Genomic DNA, 21,130 nt, shown 5'->3' on the forward strand with positions numbered 1-21,130 from the left:
TGGTCGTCGATATAAATTGACCCGTTTGATTTTGAATAAAATTTATGTCGGCGCGTAAATAAAAAATAGTGTCTCAATGGTGTATTTGGATTTTAGTAAAATCTTATGTTTTAAAAGTTATAAAAGAAAACAAATTATGAGTAAAATTAGTAATAATAATTTTAGTCCAAACTATCTTTTACCTAAAATAGTCATCCCGACAAGTTTAGTGATTCAAAATATTCGTCCCTGAAATTTCCCTAGCCTAAAATAATCGTCGTAACTAGTTTTGTAAAGTACTCGTTGTCACAACAAATCTAACCGTCATGTGTAGTTTAAAATACATATTTCTGAAATTCTTTGCAAATGATACATAAAACTTAAAACTTGTTTATAGAAATACATATCTTAGGAATTTTCCAGTAAATTATTACAATTGGTTTAAAAGGTAAATAAAATTTTTATGAGGACAAAACAATGTTCAAAAAATATCCATGAATGTAAGTGAAGTCAGATTCTAAGCCGTCTTTTTGGAATCCGAATCTCTTTTACAATAGTTAATAATAATAAAAGGGCCTACTTGTTAATTATCTCGGTTATAGAAGAGTTATGGTAATTGATAATTAGTTTAATGCCAATATGTCATACGACTCCTTTAGTCCTTTTGGTTTTGGAACCTACAATCATAGCCCTATACTAAGAAGACCCCATATATTAACTTATTACATTTATGTTTCCCTAACTACGTTTAGGGGAAAAAAAGAAGGGGGGGGGGGGGGTTTGTGTTGTTAAAATCCCAAATCTAATTTGATGCGCATATTTCTTTACCAAGGTGAATTTAGTCATGATTTATGACTTAACAAGCCAAAACTTCGAAGTAAGAAACATGTCATCATCTATAAAACCTGATACAAACATGTCATAAACAATACCGAATTATTGACCAACATATAACATGTTAGTGCATTTTCTACATGACATTACATGTATAAAAACATACGTGAAGAACAACTGAAAGCAAAGCGACAGACTAAAGTTTAACAAACTTCAGCAATTGTCAAGGGGGAGTTTGTTAGTACACTTTTGGTATGATAAGTGTTGATAGTTGAACCGACTCAGTCTTTGTATAAGGTTCATATGCCTAGATAATGGAAGATGGAGGTAAATGTAGATAATGAGAGGCAAAGTTAGAGAATGAAGGCATAAGTTAAAGAATGGACTAATTAGTATAAATACATGTTCATTTGTTAGTTAAATAAGAGTTCTAGACTTAATTTGTATCTAATTTGTAATGAAACTATGTCGAAGTTTATAACGAGCTTCAATGAGATATTATTTACATAGTGTGTTCTTAATCGTTCATTGATTAGTACCAAAATGCACTAAAACAAACTCCTTGCATTTTCGATTTTGTAGATCAATATCAAGTTAACCGATCCCATCTGGAAAAAAATAGCCTAACAATCAATACGACAGATTGTACCTTGGGCTCCATGACGTGTTTGATAGAAATGACATATTCGATGCCACCACATATAACATAGACCGTATGTATTATTTGTTAGGGAAAGACCAAATGATGTCTCGACATAGAAGAGCCCACTTCTCTTTTGTTTTGTTGTACTCACATTTTCTTTAACCCTCATTTATTACCCGATTCCAGTTGCTACTCTCATTCATACCAGAGTGACAGAGTCCCGTAGTGAGACAGACAATTTCTATCTTGTGGATCAAGAAGGAAACACCCGAGCGCGGCGGCGAAGCTTAGGCTTCGTCACAGAACCAAAAAATTTTGGGTCGCCGATTTAGTTCGTTTTGGTGGTTCGGTTTGGGTCGACAGTTCAGGTCGGATCAAACAGTATGCCATATATATACATATTCATTCATTCAAACGATTGTTCTTACAATAAAATTAAAATCTAGATAATTTTTTAACAAACAAAGACCTACAATATTCATAATAATGCGAGAGCTGAGAGGAAGGGTGAGAACCTTAGAAGAAGAATTACAAAGCAGCTCGTTGACCTTTAAGATTTTTGAATTCCTCAATTATGGATTTCGAATCAAATGTTTCAGCAATTTTTTTTATGTAGACCACCAAGCTATTCGCGAGATACCTATCTAACATCTTATTGCAAAGACGATTATTGAATATTTTCATTGTTGAAAACCCCTTCTCTGTTGTTGCAGTAGAAACTGGAAGTGTCAAGAGTAACCGACCACTCTATCAACTAAATAGAACGTCTCATGTTTCTTAGATTGGTATTCTTTAGGGCACATATTTCTTATTCCAAAATCCAATCCCGTTCTTTTTTTTAATGTTATGTTTAATCAAGTTTTATTTTTACAAATAGCCCCTCAATTTTGAGTTTTAGAAAAACAAAGCTTTTTACTAATTAAATGTTATTTTATAACTTTTGTTTATAAAAACTATGAGGTTTTTATATAAAAAAAAACAAACGATGGTGTATTATATTTAAAAAAAAATCAGTGCTGACCGGTAGCATTTTGGAAAAACACATCGGGGGGTGACCGCGCTTAATGCCTATAAAAATTTTCGATAAAAATCACGAAATTTACCCTACTAAGGGAGAAAACGACAGTGACCGAGGCCACCTAGTCCCCATTGAGGTACGCTACTGCCCGAGCGTACTGTGCACACTCCAACACTGCTGCATATTTCCAAGTCTGATTACACGAATCTTTATAGAAACACTAATAGTAAGTAAGTCACTTCGATCAAAAAAAATAGTTATGTTTTTTTGTTAGTGTGTTTTAATATATTGAAACGAAATATTTTTAATGGTGAACCTACATACAACAAGTCTAAGTATAGAAAAGAAACAAATAAAGCAAAAGGACCATTGAGAACATTTTATGTATCCTTTTGGACTAAACTATAAAACAGAGTTCCGTTTGAAAACAGGTATCATATCATCATATCGATATTTTAAGAAAAAATCCAATCAGACATAGAAACTTTATATTTATTATTATTACTTAAAAGAGCACATATATATATATATATATATATATAGTAAACTATAGACAGAGAGAAAACAGAAGACAAAGAGAGCACGCCTTGCCTTGCGTTGAATTAATATTAATAGTAATAATAATAATAATATTGGTGTGTGTGTGTGTGATCGGTGAAAATGGGTGTCCGGAACGGCGATAGAAGTGGTGAGAAATGAGCTGCCGGTGGATCAAGAGTCGGTGGTGTTGACTGGTGACAACGTCTCTGTCGGTCTTGTCATGTTGATATCGTTAATGGCTTCTGTACCGTCGGTGCTGGTAATCTGGTAATTTATTAATTAATTGATTAATACCTGCTTTTCACTCTTCCAACTGTTTAATTCATTGTTGTCTCATATTTGTAGGTTATACACTCATTTAGATCTAATTGCTACATTTTCAGATCTCAACCTATATATACATGTGTGTGTGTGTATAAATGCTAACTTATAGTTTGTGTTTGTTTGTTTATGTTCATGAATTATTCTTTTTAAGTTTTAAGCCAACATGAATAAACACGAACATGCCCATTTTCTTAATGAACGGACATAACAAAAATAAAATAAAATAAAATTGTTTGATTAAAGTAATGAAACTTGCCTTTGTTCGTGTTCGTTCGGTTTGGCTCGTTTGCAGGCCTAGATTTTGAGATCAAATAGGCTAATATATATTTAACTTATAAAAAGAAGTTTATTAGGACATTACTTTGTTGTCAAAATGATGTTTATGCGGTCTGATTGTAGTAACTCTGTTTTGATATAATGTGTACAGGCTCCTAAAGCACCTGATAAACAAATATCTAAGATGGTTGACGAGTCAGCACAGCTTGCCCGAATGTTTTGTGAAAAGAAATGGCCCGTGTTTGCTTTTCTTGATTCTCATCATCCCGATGTCCCCGAGCCCCCTTATCCTCCTCATTGTATAATCGGGACAGATGAAGCCAACTTGGTCCCTGGTAGATTATTATTATTATATAACCGAAAACACACTCGTTGATTCTTTGTTATTAGTATTATAATATGTTTTGCTTTTGCACCTCTGTTTTGTAGCTCTGCAATGGTTAGAGAATGAATCAAATGTGACCATTAGACGTAAAGACTGCATTGATGGATTTCTTGGTTCGTTTGAGAAAGACGGGTCTAATGTGTTTGTAGACTGGGTGAAAAATCACCAGATTGAAACCGTAAGGTTGTGAATATTATTTTAATTGAAATTTGTTGAATAAACAAACTGATATGATATTGTTTCGGTTTTTCAGATATTGGTTGTTGGGATATGCACGGACGTATGTGTACTGGACTTTGTGTGTTCTGCATTATCTGCAAGAAACCGTGGTCACGTTAAACCTCTAAAGGACGTGATCGTGTATTCTGGTGCGTGTGCAACTTTTGATCTTCCGCTTCATGTTGCCAAAAATATCCCTGGTACTCTTGCTCACCCTCAGGTACACTCGTTTTCTATGTAGACTATTCTAATCACGTGTGTGTTTAACTAGAGGCGCACATTGAAACCGGTGAAAGAAACCCGACCTGAAATCGGTAAACATTGAAACAGATGGTTTTGGCATCTACAGAGAGAAACCAGGTTGAAACCGGTTTTTATTGAGAATGAGAACCGATTTTAGAAATCGGTTCGGACACAGTTTGGTGCAAATTCTAAAAGACTAGCTGTTGGGTAAAGGCTATATAGCCGTTTTTGTTTGTTTTTTTTTACTTTTTTTAATCATTTTGCCCCCGTATGCTAGTATAAATAAATATTGGATGCGTTGGTTTAATCACAACGTTCAAAAATGTTCTATATTCTTTAAAATCTCAAAAATGCCCTCAAAAGTCAAAACACTTGAATATGGCTACCGACAGTGGGCACTAATCCGTTGGTGTTGGTGCATGTGCATTCTTAAGCACGAACCGGGTCCCAACCTGACCCAAATCGGCTACCATCAGTCAGTTTTCTCCAATCCCTCCAATCGGTTCCAACCCGAACCAGTGACCCACAACCTGGTTTTGACTCCGTTGACCATAAACCGATTTGTGCACGTCTGTGTTTAACATTGGCATTTGCAGCAATTTAAATGGGTTAAAGTATCTATGCAAAGAGTGTCAAAGCTCACTATATGAATATTTTTCTTAAAACAATAGGTACATGTGTTTATACAGTTATGTATGTAACGCGCTAGTATTATTCATAATCATGGATGCACATGTTTTATGTGCCTAACCTGAATTTATATGGTAGGAAGGGCAGCATAGCTATAACAATATCTTATTTTTTTAAATAGTTATTTGAATATATAAAATAGATTTAATTTTTGTCTACCATCTTGCAATAATAGGAACTTATGCACCATGTTGGCCTTTACATGGCAAAGAGTAGGGGAGCTAAGGTGGTGTCAAAAGTGTCATTTGCAGCATCAAAGAAGGCATGAGCTAAGGTGGGCCCATGTTTATGATCTTTGAAAACATATGGATGTGTAATATTGTTTCTTGTCTGTATATATGATTAAACTCAGGGCTGGGCCAAGGGTTGTGCAGCCCGTGCAACTGCACAGGGCCCAAATAAGAAAACTGAAGTTCGTTATAGATACGGTTAAACAAAACTCAAACGTTGGTTAAACAATATTGTCAATTAGCTCATACGGTTGGCTCTTTTGTTTGTCTATTATTTGATGACTCAAGTTTGATTCTTCCTTTTCCTTGCATCTACCAACTTTCTTTTTGTTTGTTTCCTGGACTACTTGATGCACAACACCAATTTTTGTTGTTGTTGGTCACATAGTTGAATTCTTTCTTTATATTAAGATTTTATTAAATTATTTTATAACCATAATACTATAATTATTAAATTTAAAACCCAACTAAAACTTGTAAAATAAAAAGCCTATTTAGTCACAACTAATTTAAAGAATGCAGTATATTTGTTTGTTAACCCAAACATACTAGTTAAGGGTCATTTTCTTGTTCTTATATAAAATTAATTTTATATCTAGGGGCTTATTTTTTATACTCGCACGAATCTGCGAGAGTCTTTGAATTCTCAGAGACGCCCTTGATGATTAGGACTCCAGTAATTGTGGGTTGTGTAAAATCAGAAAATGTGTTGTATATGTTGATTAAGAAAACTAATAGCACATGAATGTTTGGTCATATGCAATGATCTTAGGACCCGAAGGTCGGACCGGGATCTGGAGGTAGTGGTGTGAACGAGCCAAGCCGCTCGAGTTCGGCTCGCTAAAAGCTCAAACAAAGCCGAGCTTAAATGAGCTTGCTTAAATGAGCTTGAGCCCAAACTCAAGCATAGAAAATAGCTTTAATATCTATAGAGCCGGCTCACGAGCCCAGTGTTCTTAAATTTTAAGTATATATTTGTATAATAATTGTTATATACAAGATTATGATAAATTAACTGAATTAATATAAAGAAACCGTAAAAAATGTAAAGCAACCAAGGTACAAAATGCATAGCCCATTTTATAAATAATCAGTGAAGCTATAAAATAAACAGTAAAAAGCAGAGACACCTCATTTGAGAATTGTTAGTATATAAATTTGCTTAATGTAACATTAGTTGCATAGATGTTCTAAGTGACATTAAATTGGCGATTTACGTTTCATACACCCAAAAAATAACAATAGGCACCCTGGTTTTTGGTTCATTACTTTTATTTTAAACAGCATGTGTGCTAGACATTAGGGACGCCAGTATATTGCTTTGAAGAAGCTATATGAATCCTCCTATCTTGATTGTGTATAAAAGTAGGCCTTGTTAACTGTCTTGTCCCCAATGATCGGTCTTCCTGAAGCATCAAAACAACTTCGGACATGGTTGGTCTAGTTGACGCCGGCGATTGGGTGCACAACAAAGCAATCTCAATGATCTTCATAACATGTTCTTGTTGATACTGATTCAAGTCCAATGTTTCGTCTATAACCTTCATATGTATTTTCTCCTCATACAGCTTCCATGCCTGGTCACAGATACATAGCAAATACTATTAACAGTTCAAAACTATCATGAAACTTAATCTATTATACTATTGGTGATAGTTTTTGTAATTAATATAGTTTCTGCCTTTTCTTTTAGAATCTTAATTTGAAGTTAGTTCACATATAGAAATACAAGTTTACATTCAAACTTTGATCATCTTCATCACTTTTCTTTTTGAATCTTAATTTGAAATTTATAGTCCCCCTTCTTTTGTTAATGTGTAGTTATTTTATATGTTTTTATCAAAATATCGTATTCTAATTTTTATATTTCATTACTAATCATTTATTATTTTAACTCAACTCGTGTGTAATATACTATTAATGAGAATAACATTGCAAAATAAGTTCCAGATTTTCAGCACCATTCCTTATTACCTTTGTTTTTGTTAGATAGGATTAATGGTGTATTTGAATAGCTTATTCTTTGCCTAAAGATCCTCATTCACATTGAATGAGTTGCTGTAACAGTTTGTAACTTTGGCTATTTAAGCCTTGTAATTGATATGTAAAATCGAGCCTTTCATTCATACAAATCTGTGTTTATATGGTATCAAGAGCTTAAACACTCAAACGAGTCTTGATCCTTGTCGGTTTTTTTTCCCACTCAGAATTCCGGTTACCTCCATGGCACCACAAACAGTCATTCAGATCACCGCCTCCACCCATTTCAACATTACCCACACCACCGACAACTTCTCCAGTTGGCGTAAACATGTTCAATCAACACTGATTGGCATGGACCTGGTTCATTTCATTACTGGAACCAAACCGGCACCGGCAGAATTTCTCGACGCGGACTGAACCAAATCCAACCCAGGTTTCTTCCCTTGGTATCGACAGGACCAAATGATCTTAGCAGCTCTTCTTGGCAGCTACTAACCCGCAATTCAACCCTTGATTGCATCTGCTGAAACATCCCGACAAGCTTGGGAGCTGCTCGTAACGAGCTACGCAAACTCATCCAGGTCAAGAGTTATATCCTTGAAAACCAAACTTGCTTCTAACCCGAAAGGAAGCCGTCCAGTTGCTGAGTATCTTCGTGACATGAAGACAGTTGCTGACGAACTCGCATCGGTTCAAGAACCTGTGAAGGATGAAGACCTCATGGTTCATATTCTTTGTCAGTTGGGTGAAACCTCTATTCGCTACCTTGGTTCAAACATCACCTTTCCAGAATTGTTTGAGAAACTCGTTGACTATGAACGAGAACTCACTATGACAGCCGTCTCACATCAACCCACCATGACTACTGTTAACTACACCACTCGCCAAAACCATAACTCCAACCGACCTACCGTCGACCGCCGCAACAGGAACGCTCGTTCTCAGTGGACTCCCAATTCAAACGGAGGCGCTCGCGAAACTCGTTCTAATGTTTATTGTCAATTTTGTCACTTTCCAGGTCATGAAGCAAAGGAGTTTCATTCATACAAATCTGTGTTTATATATTCATGGTTTTTTAATCTAGTTGGCTAATATACATATATATATATAAAGTTCTTATCAAGAGTGTTGTTTTTATCATTTCTATAGACTTAGTCGTGTGCCTCAACATGCTTATCCACTTAAAAATTATCCTGCCCCACTTTGTCGTGATTGACCACATAGACATTATGTTATTTACGTGTGTTTAATTTATTAACAATATTAATGACATGGAGATGTGATATGGCTGATCCTATGGCACATTATATATTGTGTTTTATTAACACCGGAGGCATGCATGTGTCTACACTGACTTTTTTTTATTTTTGTTTTTTTGTTACTTTTTCTGTCTTTTTCCCTAACTACCTTTGCATATTGTGTGTTTCTTAATTAATTTCATGTCTTAGATTTCTATAAAAATAACAAATAAAAGTTGAAATGGTTATAAAGTTGGCGTCTCACATGTTCCAGGAGATACTCCATGGACCTCTCAGAGTTTGTGTCGGTAGACCTTCGGCCGCTAATGATTTCAAGTATCACGATACCAAAGCTGTAAGTATCAACCTTGTCTGACAAAGTACCATAAACTGCGTATTCCGGTGCTGCGTATCCTCTGCCATTACATTACATTATATATACAATAAATTTATTAGAGCTCAACTACAAATAAAACAAATCTAACATGCAAAATGGTTAGTTTAATTACTTAAATGTCCCAGCAAACTTGGTGTTAACATGAGATTCGTCTTCGGATAGAAACCTTGCCAACCCAAAATCCGCTATTTTAGCTTTGAAGTCATCACTAAGGAGAATGTTGCTTGATTTGATATCTCTATGAATGATTTTTACATGGAATTCACTGTGAAGATGAGCGAGGCTTTTAGCTATCCTAATATTATTTCATATCGTTGGTTCCAGTCGAGAGTCCCCCTTTTTTCACCTGCATTATGAGCATATTTGTTACTCCCTCCGTCCCATTAAAAGTGCCCAAATTTCATTTTTTATTTGTCCCATTATAAATGTCCACTTTCAAAATTTATTAGCAATTTCCAAGTTTACTCTTAAACACACGCAACTAACATTAATAAACAATATTGATAGACCAAATTTCCAAGGGCATTATTGTCATTTGGTAAACAACGAAAACAATAAGTTAATCTACCTTAAATTTTGTGTTTTTCAAACTAAGACACTTTGACCTGGATGGAGGGAGTATAATATACCAACACTTTCAATATGAAGATTTCAACTGAAGAATTACATGTATACAGTTATTTGAAGCTCCAACTTACCCCATAAGAAACGATCAAGGCTTCCATTTGCCATGTATTCCAGGACTAGGAATAGATCGGATCCTTCACTCGACCATCCAAGGAGACAAAGAAGATTTCTATGACGTATGTTACTAATAAGCCTAACTTCATTCTCAAATTCATCTTTTGCCCTAACATGTTGTGCTTGAAGTTTCTTCACTGCCACAACATTCTTATCATCAATGATTGCCTATTAAACCATCCAAGACCAATTCATTAAAGAACAATCAAACAATGTCTTCATTAATGAATTTTATACTTAATTTCAATAAAATTTATCATAAAAGTTTCAGATCTTTCTTCAAATGGATTGTTTGTTATAAATCTCGTTAATCTGTAAGCGTTGTCGTAAATTTCAGCATTCGAATACTTATTGTTCTACGTTATTAGTACCTTGAACACTTCACCAAAACCTCCTTTCCCTATAATATTTTCTTCGCTGAAATTATTGGTTGCCAACTGCAGATCTTTATAATTGTAATGTAGTGTCCCTTGTATGTCCTCTGCATTCAAAACATGGTCCATATATGAATATATGCTATCAATATTATGGAGGAATAAACGAAAAGTATCTCATATGAAAGTATATATACAATCACCTTGTTCAGTCCTCTTGGAGTTCTTTCGTAATCGAATCAAGCACAAAACAAAGACAACGAATACGAGAACTAGACCGCCACCAATGGCTCCGGCAATTATGGCTACCTTGCTTGAATGATTGACTATCATATAGAAGTTATAAACTCAAAACTAATCAATATTTTCAATAGAATCACAACACATTAATCAATAATCAACAATTATTTATTTGAAGAAACTGAATGATGAAGTGATCTAACCTTTTAGGACATTTGTGATATCTATTGTCTGGTTATCATTAAACATTGGAGTCTCCGAATACTTTGCAAAACATGCATTGTCGAAATACCTTCCTTCGGTATTTGGAAGGCATTCTATTAATTTGGTGTATGCTGTATTCATGCAGGCTTGGCAAATGGTTTTGCTTATACTTTCAGCACACTGTGCAATAGCATACACAGTTGCATTTTCATTTGTAATTCGCCTCGTGCTTTCTACATATAAATCAGCTGTTTTCGGAGTAGCATCTCTAACATCTGATAAAAAAGTTATCTACAATTTGAGTATACGTTGATGATGATGCTTGAGATGTTGACAGATTGCCACAAATTGAAAAGCCAGAACCAGCTACAGGGTCCTCGCCCACGTTTGGGTTATTATAAAAGTCCGCGAACGATTCGTACCTTGAGAGAAAAGTGAATAAAGGATTTGAGAGGTATTTCTTCTAAGCTTCTAAGAAAGTATTTAGATAGAACTAAAAATCATCCACCCTTTATGTGTTTACAAGTCGCACTTACACGTGTCGTCGCTAAAGGATCGAAGTATTAGACAAAATTTGTTGTAGTGTCATGGATGATTTATTGTGTTTTATATTGTTTAGATTCATATATTGTTTTACTTTCTTACATTGGTTATCTTAATGCTATTACCATCCTTAATACCTGTGCAGTAAGCATTAGACATGATACTAAAAAAGTAGCAAAAGCCACTAACATTTGCGACAAAAGAAATAGTAGCAAAGTAGCCATCAAATCAGCAGCCAAAATGAAATGGTTGTAAAATAACGAATGTAAACAAATGGGTCGCGGTTTAAATTGCAAACTTAAATAAAATAAAATAAAAATAAGACCGTCTCAAATTCAGTCGCGGGCCTTTTGAAATAAGATTTAAATTATAACAAAAATAAATCTGTAGTCGGTTTCAACATCTAAGAAATATAAATAAGTCGGTTGCAAATCTGCTCTAGACTTTTAAAAAGTAAGATGAAAATAATTCGATTGCAAATTCATCATTTTAGACAACAAAAATATGTTCGTCGCAAATTCATCCATAACATTTATTAAGAGCAAGAACGTAGATATAATTAACGATGTTTGAGAATTTTATAAAAACTTGGCGCAAGTCTAAAATAAAATAAAATAAAAACAAAATATCATTAACTTTTAATGGTAAAGTTAAAATACAAAGGCAAACAAAAATGAAAATTGTGAGAATGATTTATAACCACACAAAAAACCCTTAAATAATAAATTCAAAAAAATAATAAAAAAACATAATTCAAAATATAAATAAAAAATAAAAAATTTTAAAAAATTAAAATGTTTCCGCCATCATTTCAATTTAAAAAAAATGATGAAAAGACACAATGCCGATATCAAATACACAATGATGTAAATGAACAAAAGACACAATTATGACTAAAAAACATAATAGATCGCAAAATATAACACAATGTCGAACCAAATATAACACCATGTTGAGTAATATAACACAATAAAAAAAAGACACAATCAATAATGAAAATAAACACAAAACACAATGGTAAACAAAAAGATACAATGATCTTTTTCACTCACCATCGTGTCTTTTTTTAGAACGAGAAAGACGGTGAAAAATTTTTGTGTTTTTACTTTTTTTCGTTTTTTTATTAAATATTAAGTTATGATTTTTTTATTAATTTTTTAATTTTTTTGTGAGAGATTTTTGCGTGGCTACAAATTCCTTCTTAATTTTCTCATTTTTGTTCCACTTTATTGAATAACTTTACCCTACTTTAATAATAATAAAAAAGTGAAATAAAGAAGTTAGTCAGATGCAAATTGGTAGCAACCTTAAAAAATAAATACAAGTTGATTTGAACACTTGCATGCGACTAGAAAAAAAATTAAGCTGCAATAAGGCGGTCACAATTAGCTTAATAAAATTTAGAAAAAATTAAGTTGGTAGCAAATTACTTAGCATCTGAAAGAAAAAACATATTGATCAGTCGTAAATTCGTTGAACTGAACAAAAACTAAAAGTAAAATAGAAACAAGATGATCCCAACTTTTTGAATTTTAACTTTTTGAATTTTTCAATAATGCAAAATGAGACAATAGCATTGGGTCAACCATGATTTATTACTGTTAAGTCACGGTCAATTATGTGTTGACTTGAGAGAGAGAGAGAGGATAGGAAAAGGGATTTTTACATTAATTTTATTTTCTTAAAATTAATTTTACATTAATTACTTAAAATTGTTTTTATAATTTATATTTATTTTAATCAGTTAGCTATAACTGATTTAGAAGTAGTCTAAATATAAGAAAGTCGCTGTTTTAGAAAAAACTGATAAACATGCATAGATGAATATATACCGCTTGCATGTCTAACGATGTTTAGGAAAGTTTAACGGATGAAGAAAATCTAACGCTAGGTACGTGACACTTTGAGTGACATTAAGTTCATGATGTTTACAGATAAATAGATTGACACCCTCATGCAAAACGTTACCTAGCACTGCAGTCGTCAAGAAACACATGAGCGCCGTCACCTACCATGCATTTGACAAGGTTAAAGACCGCTTCATCAATACAATCAACACATTGATCTACGGTTAGGTAGTTCCGGCACTGGGCTTGTGCGAAAAACGGGTCCCCACCACTTGAGTTCTGTGCTCTAGCATAAAGAACTCTTTTGCGCAATAATTGCATTCGGAGTTCATCTAAGGTAGAGTTGCGGTTCATGATAAAATTTGACCTAGGCAAACTACCTCCGCAGTGATTGGGAATGTCCGGATAGTTAACACTGGTGTTCGACTGTGAAATCGTAGTCTCCGTCAACAAGAATGGTACTACCAACACAGCCAGGGCCGTCATCTTTTGGTTTTTCATGTTTGCGTTGAAATTTGTGGGATTTAAAGTTTAAACCAAGTTGTGGGTCAATGATAATACTACTGCTACTAATAATAATAATAACAATCCAAGTGAATTTAAATAAGTCTAAATAATATAGGTGACTGGAGTAGGGCCAATTTATTGTGACCGTCATCGTGCAACCTAACATGTTTTCTACAATTCTACTCAGTTTACTACGTTAATATTCGCAAGTTGTATTGTCTGTGTGACTTGAATACTACACATTCACACTTTCTATCCATATGATGATATGAATGCGTTGTATTTTATAGTTGAATAATTAATACATTCATACTTAATTCCTGTATATATATACGTTGAATTTAAATATTTATATAGTGTTTTTGATATTGCTTTATTCATTTTTCTCACTTTTAAAAGTTTAGTTTCTTACAGTGTTATGAAAATTTGAGCAGATTTGTTTTTATAATTTATAAAATTTAAAATACGATGTTTTATAAAATTACGAGTATGCAGTTGCGTGTCTATTATTATAAACATATATGTTATCAAACCTACCACACATTGAGTGTTTCAAAATTCTAATAATATAATGTGACGTTTTATTAAATTACGAATATAACGTTGGTTTTGATTTTTTTTGATAAATAATAAGTTAGTGTGCAGTAGAGTTACTTAAGTAAAATGTAACACTAGCTTTTATGTTGTAATCCCTTCGATGAAGCTATAAACGTGGAACAACAAGGTGATCAAGTGTTCAGAACTGGGCATCGACGCATACATATTCTTCATGTTTGTAAATTAAAGTGTCTAATGATGTTTGATCAAATGTTGTCTTTCATTTCTAGGACCTAATGTCGTAAGTGTGAAGTGTTGATATAGGTTAAGGAAACATAGATTATGCGATGGATGTTAAATAAAATTTTTGGAACCTTGTTTTCTACAATATAATATGATATAGATTTGTTTTAAATTTGAGACAGACTTCTCCCAACTAAATATATTTGTTTTCTTGAATTTCTAATTTTGCTATACCACTAAACACAACTACTTTGCAACAGGAACTCATGCAACATGTATAACAAAGCTCTGAGGAGCTAAAGCGTTGTTAGAAGTTCAATTTGCAGCATCAAAGAATGAAAACCGGTAATTATTTTCTAACTTCTATCTAGAAAATCAAAGAAAGAACAAGTCTCGTTTCAAGATGATTATTTGTAACCGATTAAGCCAGTACCTAGCTAGTGACATGCTTTCTATTTCTATTCCTGAGACAATTAATGTTCATGATCACTATTGGTGTGCTTAGACAGGGGCAGCGCGATTGTATAAAGAGTTGAGATGAAGCATGCGACCCTATATTATAGAGCTTGACTACATTCAATTCGATTTTGTTTCTTTTTTTCCAATATATCACAACTCTCTAAGCTATCAATCTCTCGAACTTTATGTTAGAATTGTTCAGTCATGACTCTCAAGATTTTCTATTTATAATGGCATTGTTCAGTCATGCTTTTCTGAAAATTTTGAACAAAAGGGAAATAGCACTTCTATTGTGAACCATGTCTTTATTATTCATATGAACAACCCATAGACAGACTTACATGCCCCCATCTTACATCGACCGAGTTCTTTTCTGATGGCCGCCTAAGCATGAAAAAAAGGAGTACTTTTGCTTCTTCGATTTACCGCCAAAAAGCAATGACCTCAAGCTTAGTGACCGCCTCGATGACTTTCCCTTACGTGGCTTCTTCTGATTGGTAGAAAGACCAAACTCCGCTTCTAATCTTTCTAGAGTCTGCTCTATTTCATGTTTTAGGGCAATGGCATGGTCTAAACCTGCTTCAAGCTCTTCATTGACTTTGTTGTTTTCTTGTTTCATGTTCAATATTTCACCTTTGAACTTTGCAGCCTGATGGGTGCTCAACTTGACCTTTTCCTGTATTATTTCTTCCTGGATGTTGCACAAACGCGGGTTGATCGTCTCAAGTTCATCGTTGAGCATTATGCTTTGTTGTAGCCAACCTGTAAGTCTAGTGTTTGTCTCTTGAAGATGTTTGTACATCGGCTTGATACATGATAATAGCTCATCTGTGGTAAACACAGATGTGCTAGATTTCCCTGCCATCAGATATAATATATTAGTTAGGGTTTAATATCTCGACCGTAATTATGAGATGTGATCTGATACATAATTGATTAATACTACATAATATCTTATGAAGATTACATTATTCCATCAAATAAAGTATATTGATTAGTGCTTAATTATCTCTATTATAACTAGAAAATACGACACGTTCCTTTGTAATTATGCTCATTATACTTTTCATCTATAGTTGATTAACAATACGTACCTGCTAGTCCCTTGGCTTCAACTTTTTTAACCTCTTCCTGCAGATCTTTAACCTGTTTCTTGAACCTATGTATTTGACGAAACGTTGTGCTAAGTCTTAGCCACAAATCATTATTTTGATCAAGTATTGCATCAATATTCTTTCTTATTTTTTCTTCATTTGGAGACACAACTTGTGGTTCATGATCAGAGTTAATTGTAGGAATGTCCACCTTATCTTCACCTAAACTTTCTTGCAGAACTTTCTGCTTTTGTACCAGCTGTTGGATCGTATTATCCCTTTCAACAATGGTGGAATTCATCAACGAAAGAGTTCCTCTGTTTCGTTTCTTTTGTTCAGTTAGTTTGTTCTTGGTATCCTTGTAGCTTTTCAATATTGCTACATACTGTTCCAGAAGAATATCGTCTTTGTTCTCGAAGCCGTTCAACAACATCTCTAGCCACATAACTTGATCGATCTTTCCTGCTTTCGTTTCAACCTTGTTATCAACGGTTTTCATGTCCATCAAGGCAGCCTTTTCGGCTTCTAAGATTTGAATTCGTGTTTGCAAATCATCGTTGTCTTTTTTCATCATGTCGCTAAGTGTAGTTTGTGATATAACCGATGACTCTAAGGTTAGCATCTTGTTCACGAGCTTGTCAATGGTCTCAGTCACACATGAATCATTCGACTTGTCGAAATTAGTTTCATCTTCGTTTAGGTTAAATTTGTGTTTGAGGGATTCAAGTTTCGATTTAGCCTCTTCAAATCTTTGTTGTTCAAGTTTAGCTTCCTGGCTCATCTTCTCTTGTTTATCCTGCAACATCTTTATGGTCTCTTCACAAGACTTCAACTGATCATCCTTTGTGGAATCCAATTTTGGGTTTGTATTACTTGTTGTCTTTGATGTATTGCAAAGGACACCCATGGCAGGAGGTTTAGGGGCTTTGGGAATTTTGGCGGCTTTTTTGGGGGCTTTTTGAGAGGGTTTTTTAGATAATTTTGAAGGACCAACAGAGTAGTCGTCATCATCTTTATAGGTAACCTTTTCCGGACAGATTGAAGCGATGGTTGTGTTGGCCTTTTGCAACTCATTTGACAATTTATCATATCGTTCGGCTAAAGATCGATAAGAGCGGGCGGTTTCTTCCACGAAGCCTATGACCTCCGGCCGATGTTTATAGTACATTTCTGCTCTTCTAGCAAATGAATCGCCATCTTTTTGAATCAGGTTCAGAACATGCTCGACCTTGTATTCCATATCTACATATAAACAAACAAAAGCATCTTGCATTACAAGTTTGAAATTATGTTACACATATATGCATTAGCAAATTGTTATCTTATGATCATAAAAAAGTGCTAAATGGGTCGTGTTAATATGTTGGCGGGTGGTCCAACACGAATACCACATCAACCCGAAAATCGTGTAATATATATGAACTCAAACATGACTTGATATGAGCACGGCTGCTTATATGAGCACGGCATGACTAATCTGAATTTTTTGTTTTTATTTCTTTTTCATGTATTGCTTTAAAATCGTAATTAGCAACAAAAACACAAATGTATCTAAAACAATCACCTTTTATCTATGGTTAAATGGGTCAATTGGTGAACCCGGTTGGTGGTTGATCGACCTGTATACGGCCTTCTTGGCTAAACAAGTTCAGGGTTCCATTTGAAACTAACCCGAACTCGTTAGACAAAGAAAATCCATAAAATGTAATTTTATGGATATATTGAACATTTAGACTCATTTCTTAGCTTTGATATTTTATAAATTTCTTAAAACAATTAAATTATCAATATACTAGTTATAAAAATACAACTATATATATATTCTAGCTATTCAGTATTATATAGCCATGTTAAAAATCTAAGCTCCTAGAATTATTAAATATGAAAAGAAAAGGAAAGTCTAGTTAACCTTGTAGGTTTTGTTCTAGCCATTTTGACTGCTTGGTTCGAATGTGACTAGCCCACAACCACGAATGCGCCTTGCCTGTTGCTCTTTTGGTCATCTCCAATCAAACCAGTTGATCGTCTTTCCTTCCTGCAGTCTCTCTCCTACCTTTTTTTATTTTACCTCGATCTTACACGGGGAGAATGTAAGAGAGGGGGAGGAGATCGATCAGATGATGAACAATTCGGGACCGAGGAAGGAAGGTTGGAGAGAAATGTGTAGCAACAAAACAAGGAGCAAAAGGGTGATGGGATCAAATAACAACAAGTTTCAAAATTTCTTGAGGCAAATTAGGAAAGATGGGAGGTTGATGAGATAACTTATAGAGGGAAGTAGTTTCTGAAAATAGAAACAGAAAATATATGCAAAGGTTGAGACTTGAGAAGCAATTTATGACGCAAAAATTTTCGCACAACCTATAAATATATAGTGGCATCGGGCAAGGGGATTTTCTTTTTGTCTGTCTCGAGTAACCCGATTTAAGAATAATTTGATATGATTATAAGTTGTTAATTTATAATCTTCTTCACTATTTATACCATTTTTATGCTAAACTATAGTAATATTTATATTTCTATATAGAAAATCTAGAAGTAGTCATGTGTTATATTTACTTAGTCATGTTTACATGAATCCACCATATTCATGGACATGTGTCTACTTTTACTCGTGTATCCAACTTTATTTATGTTAACGTCGGTTAAAAAACTTCGTATGCGAATAACACTCATTATCAGTTTTTACTAGTGTAGATCTTTAATAAATTTACCGTTAGCTTCTCGATCACCGTGGTTGGATCCAAAACTATTTGCGTTGATCAACCTAACGACTCAAAATGCATCGTACAGATCCCAAACCCACATTATCGAGCTCAACCAAGTTACCTAAGTATGCACAATCCATTTTGATAACATTTTAGTATATCTTAATTAAATATAATAATTTCGGTTATAGTTAATTATTTTAATTTTTTTTCTATTGCAAAAATAAAAGAACATGATAAAAAACGAAGTATTAAAAAGAAATATGAAAAGTGACGATGATGTAGAATTGTAAGTATTGGTAAGAATATATGTAGGGTTGAAGAGAAAATGAGTGTATTTTATGTATTTGTAAAAATCTGATGTGTCAACTGACTAGACACGTTTTAAGTGCATTTAACATATTTCATTGGTGATAGTCTTATAGCTATAAGTCACATTTACTTTCAAGTCTTGAATCATATTTAATTCATAGTTTTCAGCATTAACCATACACTTATGAATTGATCAGTGAATCACATTAAATTGATCGAAGTAGTTATGAATTTGTGAAAATGAACTTCTAAAACCCATGTGCCATGTCATCTCTCATGTTGATTGTTTTTTATGTTTAAATATAAAGGATCGAAGTAGTCTAAAACTATTATCGATGGTGGTTACACTTCTTTTTAGCCCTTCTCCCCTGCCCCTTGATACATCATCTGCCCAACCTTTCTTCTCATCCTATGTATAAAACTTCTAATATGTGGGTCCCTCATCTTCTCTTAGAAAACATCAAGAACACCTTCTTTATTATACCCTTAACTAAGGGCCTCATTCACTCTCTCTCATCTCTCTATCTTTCATGTCACTAGCCACATCATCAAAACATTCTAAGGACTTCTTTCTTCATCTACCATTGGAGATAGTCTTATAGCATCTTTCCCTATGGCATAGCGTCATGGGCGGATTAATCAAAACATTACTTTTTCCCTTACAAATCGTCTTTAATCAAACACATGTCTACCTTCTTACTCCTCTTTACCATTTGTATACGATTTACAAACGGAGCATTAAAGATGGCCCTCACTCGAAAACTTTTTAATGCAAGTTTTGTTATAATTTTTTAAGGCCCCACCGTGTTTTTCTAAAATTCCCCATTGGTAAGGCTATGCGTAGGGGAGGGGCTACAAATTGGGCCGTTTTGCGCCATGTGGCGCCCAGTCAGCAAGGGATGGGAAATTGGGGTGTAATGGTGTAGAGGCTACAAATAGTAATATACTATATATGTGTGTGTGTGTGTATAACACACACATTTAATATAATAATATTCCTTTCCTCTTTCCGGCGATAAAAACAATCTGCCCCGTCCCTTTTCGCCCCAATATCGCCGGGAGAGGGGGGGTGTTCCTCAATTTTGTCGCCCTTTCTCTCCCTTTTCCTCGCCCCATAACGGATGGCCTAAGAGAATATGAAGCCAACAAGAAAAGGCATTCCAAATTTCAAGTTCCTTCCATTAAGTCGATCTTGACCCATTCAAATATTTATATCAAGTGTTAGTTTTCTGTACTGTAACTTAAGTATTCCGCTATGGTTATTTCGTATCTCCCCTTTTCTTTTCGTAGGATTTTGCTTACTAAACCTGCTCCTGAAAGAATACGTATGGTTAAAAAGATAAATCCTATGCTAATCACACGATAACTCTAATAATCCAATTGTTTAAGAAATTGGACCTTCATCTTTATCTTCTTCTCCATTACTTTTATTTTTCTTCTTTTTTAGAGTCTTTTATCTCTAAAATTTAAAGTTGTATAGATAATAACTTTTAATTACAGAGATCCAATATTCATTATCTTAATAAATATTGTGAATGGTATATAATTAGATAAAGATGGAGAATGTGATGTTGTGGGTAGATAAATTTATAGATATAGATATGATATTAAAAATAAATTATAGAGAGATAAATCCAGTATTATTTATCATTACATTTTTTCCCTTTTTCACTAATAACCACTTTCAACAAATATTTCAAAAATATAGAGTATAAACAATGTTTATTCAATTACAAATGAACAATAACATTTTTCTTCATTTATAACTAGTTACAACCACACTTTGTAAAATAGAGGACACTCTCACATAATCTGAAGAATGTTGTAACCTCTTTTACGACCACGCTATGTAAAATAGAGGACACCTCACATAATTTTGTAGAATGTTGTAATCTCTTTGACGGTATTGCTTAGGATACCTCAATTAATTGATAAGAAGAAGATTTAGCCTATTTGAATTTTTTTTTGTTCAATGTTTCGTAGGGGGCAGAGTATTAAGAGTTTTGTTTTAAGTAACATGTGACAATATTTTGTTAAAACAATCTATAATATATATAAACGAAGATATAAAAATCCTACGTGTCGCGATGTGATCGCTCCTCTTTTTTTTGGAGTCACCTGTAACACCGCGTCTTTTACCCTCTTTAATATGAGCTTAAATGTACTAACTTAGAAAGTTCAGGGACCAAAATGTAAATTCTAAAAATCTTGTCCCGCCGCGGTACGCGACGGGGTAATATGTAACCCATCACGTAGCGCGATGGGGTTGCTGAGTCAGTGGACACGTGTTGAACACCGTGTCGACACGTGACGCATTATGAC

The 21,130-nt window shown here is 34.0% G+C and overlaps 1 protein-coding gene and 2 pseudogenes across 3 annotated transcripts; 1 reads left to right on the plus strand and 2 right to left on the minus strand.

Moving 5' to 3' along the window:
- The first annotated feature begins 3,132 nt into the window (after positions 1-3,132).
- Positions 3,133-5,640, plus strand: LOC143616979 (nicotinamidase 1-like; annotated as a pseudogene). The gene is made up of 5 exons (XR_013150754.1): positions 3,133-3,281; positions 3,766-3,949; positions 4,044-4,177; positions 4,253-4,438; positions 5,327-5,640. The product of XR_013150754.1 is annotated as a nicotinamidase 1-like (transcript).
- A 1,033-nt stretch (positions 5,641-6,673) lies between these two features.
- Positions 6,674-13,434, minus strand: LOC143616977 (cysteine-rich receptor-like protein kinase 2; annotated as a pseudogene). Its single transcript, XR_013150753.1, has 8 exons — positions 13,070-13,434; positions 10,558-10,980; positions 10,318-10,440; positions 10,112-10,221; positions 9,698-9,908; positions 9,112-9,345; positions 8,868-9,018; positions 6,674-6,958 (listed from the first exon to the last, which is right to left on the minus strand). The product of XR_013150753.1 is annotated as a cysteine-rich receptor-like protein kinase 2 (transcript).
- A 1,610-nt stretch (positions 13,435-15,044) lies between these two features.
- On the minus strand, positions 15,045-17,820 carry LOC143616978 (kinase-interacting protein 1-like). The gene is made up of 3 exons (XM_077089662.1): positions 17,698-17,820; positions 15,789-17,030; positions 15,045-15,552 (listed from the first exon to the last, which is right to left on the minus strand). Exons 1-3 carry the CDS (start codon positions 17,789-17,791, stop codon positions 15,047-15,049), a joined length of 1,842 nt encoding a protein of 613 aa, XP_076945777.1. The 5' UTR covers positions 17,792-17,820; the 3' UTR covers positions 15,045-15,046.
- Positions 17,821-21,130: the final 3,310 nt, after the last annotated feature.

This window comes from Bidens hawaiensis, unplaced genomic scaffold, assembly GCF_021521415.1.
Source record: "Bidens hawaiensis isolate Kalapana, Puna unplaced genomic scaffold, B.hawaiensis_p1.1 tig00050730_1, whole genome shotgun sequence".
In the NCBI taxonomy this organism is placed as follows: Eukaryota; Viridiplantae; Streptophyta; class Magnoliopsida; order Asterales; family Asteraceae; genus Bidens; species Bidens hawaiensis.